This window comes from Myotis davidii, unplaced genomic scaffold, assembly GCF_000327345.1.
Source record: "Myotis davidii unplaced genomic scaffold, ASM32734v1 scaffold198, whole genome shotgun sequence".
NCBI lineage: Eukaryota > Metazoa > Chordata > Mammalia > Chiroptera > Vespertilionidae > Myotis > Myotis davidii.
The window spans coordinates 1,322,289-1,328,821 of record NW_006291485.1 but is presented as its reverse complement, the minus strand read 5'-3'; the positions used below and the strand labels follow the sequence as shown (position 1 = coordinate 1,328,821).

Here is a 6,533-nt window from a genome sequence, read left to right as displayed (position 1 = left end):
ACCCCGGGGGTGGGGGCCTTGAACAATCCTAGCTGCTCCCATGATGTGCATTAATGGTGTAAGGAATAGCGGATGAGTCCAGAAAAAATCATCCTTTTCAGGCATCCTTTCAACAGCCCCCCCCAGCCCCACCCCCTCCACCTAGGTCTGCCTCTCCGTCCCACCAATCAGGCCTAGTTTTGAGTTTCATCTCCTGGGAGCCTCTCTGCCTCCTAACAAGCAGAGCGGAGGCAGGAGGTGCCTCAGGGCTGGGGAAGTGGGGAGAGGTGGGGGAGTCCGACCCCTCCCTCCGTGTGCCTCTTCGGCTGAGGAATAAAGATGCTGGACTAGCCCATCCAGTTTGTCGGGAAAAGGGCTTTAAAAACAAACACAACAGAAGACACTTTTCCTTTATGTCCCTGGAGAGCAGGGGCTCAGCGAGGCAGTGGGTTACCAGCCCATGGAGATAGAGATGTAGCCAATCCATTCTGGTGGGGATGGAACATGCTGGTGAGTGGGCCATAGGAGGCAGCCAGCTGCCACAGGAGGGGGTTGGTTTTCCAGACTCCTGACCAGCTTTGGGGACTGACCCAGGTGGAAGGGACAGGCCCAGGCCAGCACCAGCCAAGAACTAGTGGCAGGGGAGCCGGTGGCAGGAGGCCGGGCCTGTCCACTTCCCGACCATGCTGACCGGGAGCCCATCGTGTCCCCTGGGTGTGGGTGATGTGAGGGGCAGCCCGAGAAATCTTTTACCGGCAGCAACCTGCATGCTGCTGTCAGGTTTGGGTGTGGAGGCTGGGAACCAGGGTTTCCCTCCGTCTGGGCTGAGCCCACGGTTTGCAATTGTAGCCCGACAGCCAGATCATCCCTGTGTGGTTTCTTTGGAGCCAGACGGCACTGAAAGACAAATGCTAGTGTGAGCCCAACCGCAGAGGCAGGCTCAGCGGGGCAGGGCGGCTTCCTCAGAACCAAAATGAAGCCAGCAAGGAGGGGGCAGGCGCCAGGCCACGTGCCCTAGGGGCTGGAGTCAGACAACTCAGGGGTAACACTGGGCATCAGAACCCGGGATAGCAGGAGGCCTAAGCTAGGGGTCTAGAGCAGGGGTGGGCAAACTTTCTGACTCGAGGGCCACAATGGGTTCTTAAACTGGACCGGAGGGCCGGGACAAAAGCATGGATGGAGTGTTTGTGTGAACTAATCTAAATTCAAAGTAAACATCATTACATAAAAGGGTACGGGCTTTTTTTTTTTTTTTTTTTAGTTTTATTCATTTCAAAGGGTTCGGATCCGGCCCGAGGGCCATAGTTTGCCCACGGGTGGTCTAGAGGAACCAGCAGGGTGACAGTCACTCAGACCTGGCTTAGTGTCTCCCTCTCTAAACTGCTGATACAGGAGCCTGGTCACTCTTGGATAGAGCCATGCCGGGCTCTCTGGGGGAGTTGGGCAACATCTCCTGGCCTCACCCACGTGGTGACAGGAGCACCCCCGGCTGTGACAACCACAGATGTCCCCAGACATTGCCCAGTGTTCCCTCGGGGCACAGTCCCCACCGGAGGACCCCTGTGCCTTCTGCTAACTGGACCCAGACAGGGTGCGGTGACGCCCAGGAAACCACCAGCGAGACGTTTTCTGTTAAAAGTCAGAAGTGTTTTGTCTTGTTTTAATATCTCATCAGCTTTACAGGGTTACAATTGTCTTAAATATTTCTGAAATTTAAATACAATCTGCACAATAATGTTATAAAATGTAAACTTTCAGTGTTCTTTTAAATTTCAAAATCACACCTCCCCCCCCCCTTTTTTTGGTCTTTTGCCCCCACCCCGCTAATACCTGAATGTTCTGTAGAACTGAAATCCTTACCAGCTGCCCCACCGGCCACAGTGACTGACAGGCGAGGCCCGGCCAGAGGTAGAGTAGTTTATAACTTTTTAAAAAGTTTTTTTCCTTTAACCTGAGTTCAGGCGTGGTCCCCACGCCATCGGACAAGCCCCAGAGAAACTGAAATTTCACATGTCAGGAATGAAAGGCTGAATTCATTCGTGTTTGCCAAGAAAAAAATGCACAAGCAAGCAAGAGAAAAACGACAGAAGTGGGCAAAAGTCATAAAAGCAAAAAAAGTGACTGTACAAATGCACAACTACTAAAAACTAACTGCTGCCCAGCGCCTCTGCCCGCCCCTTGCCCGACAGCTCCACAGCCCTGTGGCCACTTTAGGGGTCACAAGGAAGATCTAGAAGCAGCCGGTAACAAACATCTCCAGAGCAGTTAGGTTAGCCCCTGAGCCCCTCTTGACCCTGAGTTTGGGACTCCTACCTACTCTGTGCAGCTAAGCCCCACCCGTTCCAGAACGAACAGTGCACAAGCAAGCCGCTGACAGAGACGGCTGTCCCGTCCCCACCCAGTTTGCATAAAGGGGTGCTGAGCTGCACCCCAGAACCCTCACCAACAGGAGGTTGCCCTGAGCTGGGATTGGCAGAGGGGACTCGAGACAGAGGCCACAGCACTGCCCAGCCTGGAGCTTCCCCTCATCTTTCCACCTCTCCCCCTGCGCACGGCTCCCCCAGGGCTGCCCCCCCCCACCCTGGCCCCCTACAATCACCATGAACAATAGGCATGCCCTGAGTTAGATCTGGGGGCTATATCACCCACAAGACACGACGCCCAACACACGCAGGCACACACACACACACACACACACACACACACACACACACTCATGCGACCAGAGACAGCACCCAGGCAGACTCTCAGGTGGACACGCCCACGACGCAGGTGGGAGGGGACGGGTACTGGTACACGCTGAAACCCTGAGCCAGCCAAGGAGGGCAGGCTGAGAGGGGGTTTGGCATCAAGAGTCAGACCCGAGGTAGAAATAACCAGGCAGCAGACACCCCCATGTGGGCCCCACGTGGCTCCAGGGGGTCAGGTCAGGGGAGAAGAGAGGAGCATCTGGTATTGCTGCTCTTGGGCAAAAAGGTCCCCCTCCCACAGTGATTGTACTGCTGCAGTAAGAAATGGGGAGGAGACTCTTGCATAAGGAAAAACAGAGAGGAAACCCCACCTGCCTGCAGCCACCACTGCCCTGGGCGGTGGAGGGTGTCCTCGACCCTGAGACATACCAACGAAAGGGGCTCTCCCCAAGGACACCACAGCTTCACACCCAAGCAAGCCAGACTGGTGGGGGGGTCAGGGCGCTCTCCCCTCCGAGGTCCCCAAGGCCACAAGATGACCCTGGGCCAGGGATCACTGGATCAGGACTCTGGGAGGCCACCAGATGGGGCACTGCCATTTCTGGCCTCGTTAAGCCAGGCCAGGCTCCCGGGGCCCAATTAGAGTTTCCAGGCAAACTCAGTGCGTGAAAGGAAAGGGCGCCAAGTTGTGGGAGGCACCATTTCAGTCAAGGGCAGGGTGGCCAAGGAAGTCCCCGAATCCCGCCTGGGCTTTGGACGGAGGGTCTGCCTCATGGTGAAGACCATCCCCCACCCAGCCCTCCCGCTGATGACCACCTTCTGACCTGGGGTAAGTGGTCACGTTGGGAGTGGGTGCACCTTCCCATGGGCCTCTATTTAGTTCCTTTAGTTACAGCAGATGTGGCCTTGCAAGGGGCCAAGAGACAATGAAGGGACAAAGTGAAGGAGATGGGAAGGGGTGGGGTGTTCAGGATGACATGGCCTCAAAAACCTCAATCTGAGCGAAGCCTGGCTCACCCCAGCCCCCAAATATCCGTATGTCTTTAAAAGCAGCCCTTTCAAAAGCGTTGGCGGTCTAGTGATGAGCATAGGTGCCTTCCAATGCAGCCCTTTCGGCCCTGCCGGGGCGGCTCAGTGGTTGAGCGTCGACCCAGGACCCAGGAGGTTAGATTCCCAATCAGGGCACATGTCTGGGTTGTGGGCTCAGTCTCTAGCAGGGAGTGTGCAGGAGGCAGCCAGTCGATGAGTCTCTCTCATTGATGTTTCTCTCTCTCCGCCTTCCCTTCTTTCTTTGAAATCAATAAAAACATATTAAACAAACAAAAAGCAGCCCTTCCAGGTAAGAGAGAGTCCCCAGGCCATAGTCATCCCTGAGTCAGGAGCCTGAGGGTTATGACAGCACATCCCCTCCCAGGCCCTGGCCCTTGATCCAGCACTTTCTTTCTACTTAAGACTTCCGGATCCCTGACAGGGAGCACGCACGCACGGCACAAGGAGAGAAAGCATCGAGCGTCTTGGTCTGCCATTCAGCATTCACATTCGCAGTTCCCCCTGGGCTTGCCCCCGCATGGACCCCACTCCAGCCCGGCCCCCAGCACCTGAGTTCATGATCTTCTCTGGCTCTAGCCCAGGGATACAGTGTCCTGTGCCTGCTAGCTGCCCACCGCAGCACAGAAAATGCACACATGAACCCGATTCAGTCATGGGAAAGATTTAAAGGATATTCCTTTTTTTTCCTTTTTGCTTTTTTTAAGTCCCGTTCCCTGAATGAACACAAATATATAGAGATATATATCCTTTTCCTAAGGTTTGATTCCTCCCCCAAGAATAAAATAGAACATTTACAAAACAAAACCCCCCAAACCTCTTAAAAACCCTATAGAGCTTGAATATCACTATTTCTTTAAAAAATAATAATAATAATAAAAAGTTCCCAAAAGCAACAAGAAGAAAATTCAACTGATCTTGGCTCAGGGGTTTCATTCAAAACAACGAACTGGGTGTGATGAGTGGATGAGTGTGTGATGAACAGGAACAAAAGTAAAAAAAAACAAACAAAAAAAAAACAACAGACAAAAATGAAAACACACAGTGCAGGGATATATGAGGTAAACAGGATCTGGCCTTACATTGCAACTGGTCCAAACCAGACACCAGACACCAGTCCGAATCGGCCCGCTAGGGCTGCAGGAAAGCCCTGGGGAGTATTTGCCGCTCTCTTTCCTGATTTCCTTAGCTGTCCTTACAATTCACTTCTCTGAATGTCTGAAACCTGAGTAATTCAAGTGTTCCTTGGTTTTCCCCTGTTTTATTAAATTTTCTTTATATATATGTATATATTTTTTTCTTCTATTTTTGGTGTTAGCTGTGGCTCCTTTGTGGATATTTCCCCTCCCCACCCGTATCTTCCACCACCCCGGCCCTGCCCGGCCCACCTTTCCACACCCTGCCCAGTCTGACCAGCTCCTGGGTGGGGGGCGGCGGGTGGGGAGTGGTGCAGTTAAGGCAATGAATTGTTTGAGGTAGAAGACGTCGGGGGTGCGGATAACCCCGCTGGCCCGGCCTGGCTGCCGGCGCTGCTGCTGGTCCCACTGTTTCCTCCCCGGCTGCTGCCACCACCGCCTTTGCTGGGAGCTGAGGATGGCGTGGAGGCTGGTGGCTGAGCAAACAGCACTCCTGATGCAAGGACAGGAGGAGAGACGTCATGGAGAGTTAAAACATTACGTGACAGGTGCAAGGGGCTCCCCAAGCAATGACTCCCTGCAAAGTCCACCCATGGACCCCCACCACCTCATCTTAGTCTCTGCTTCCTGTGGGGGTCTTTGCCCGGCAACCCAGCTGTTTTGTGTCCCTAGCACCACCTGGTGGCCTCATGAGCAACTGGCCTGACTACATTTTGTTTTTACAAGGAACTTTGAAACACCACTTGTACGGTTCACCAGGAACACAGGTGTTAGAGAGGCAGTAACTCCTGGCACAGTTTAAAATCCAAATATAACTTTAATCCCCAAAACTTAACCACTAAAAGCCTACTATTGACCAGAAGACTTACTGATGACATAAGCAGTTATAAACACATATTTTGATTTTTTTCTTTTTAAATTGATTTCAGACAGGAAGGGAGAGGGAGAGAGATAGAAACATCAATGATGAGAGAGAATCATTGATCAGCTGCCTCCTGCATGCCCCCTACTGGGGATGGAGCCTGCAACTGGGGCATGTGCTCTTGACTGGAATTGAACCTGGGACCCGTTGGTCCAGAGGCTGATGCTCTATCCACTGAGCCAAACCAGCTAGGGCTGAACACATATTTTATATTATATGTCTTATATACTGAATTCTTATAATAAACTAAGCTAAAGAAAAGGAAATGTTATTATTGTTTGTTTTTTGTTTGTTTTTTTACATAGGCCTGTAGAGCTATAAACTTCCCTCTCAGGAGTGCTTTCATTGTGTCCCATAGGTTTTGGATTGTTGTGTTTTCATTGTCATTAGTTTCCAGGATCTTTTTAATTTCTTTTTTCAGAAGGCAGCCAATCGATGGTCCTCTCTCATGGATGTTTCTATCTCTCTACCCCTCTCCCTTCCTCTCTCTCTCTCTCTCTCTCTAAAATAAATAAATAAATAAAATAAATTAAAAGAAAAAAAAAAGAAAACCATCAAGAAAATACATTTCCTAGCCCTAGCTGGTTTGGCTCAGTGGATAGAGCATTGGACTGCGGACTGGAAGATCCCAGGTTCGATTCCGATCAAGGGCACATGCCTGGGTTGCCGGCTCAATCCCCAGTTGGGGGCGAGCAGGAGGCAGCTGATCAATGATACTCTCTCATCATTGATGTTTCTCTCTCTCCCTCTCCCTTCCTC

General features: G+C 51.9%; 1 protein-coding gene across 1 annotated transcript in view; it reads right to left on the bottom strand.

Moving 5' to 3' along the window:
• Positions 1 to 3,932: 3,932 nt before the first annotated feature.
• The window catches only part of ARID3A (AT-rich interaction domain 3A), a gene marked incomplete at its 5' end in the record, with an annotated part of 34,854 nt that continues 32,253 nt past the window's right edge, over positions 3,933 to 6,533 (bottom strand). The window contains one exon of the mRNA XM_006764852.2: positions 3,933 to 5,345. Within this exon, the coding sequence (XP_006764915.1) occupies positions 5,170 to 5,345 (176 nt within the window). The remainder of the gene's footprint in view (positions 5,346 to 6,533) is intronic.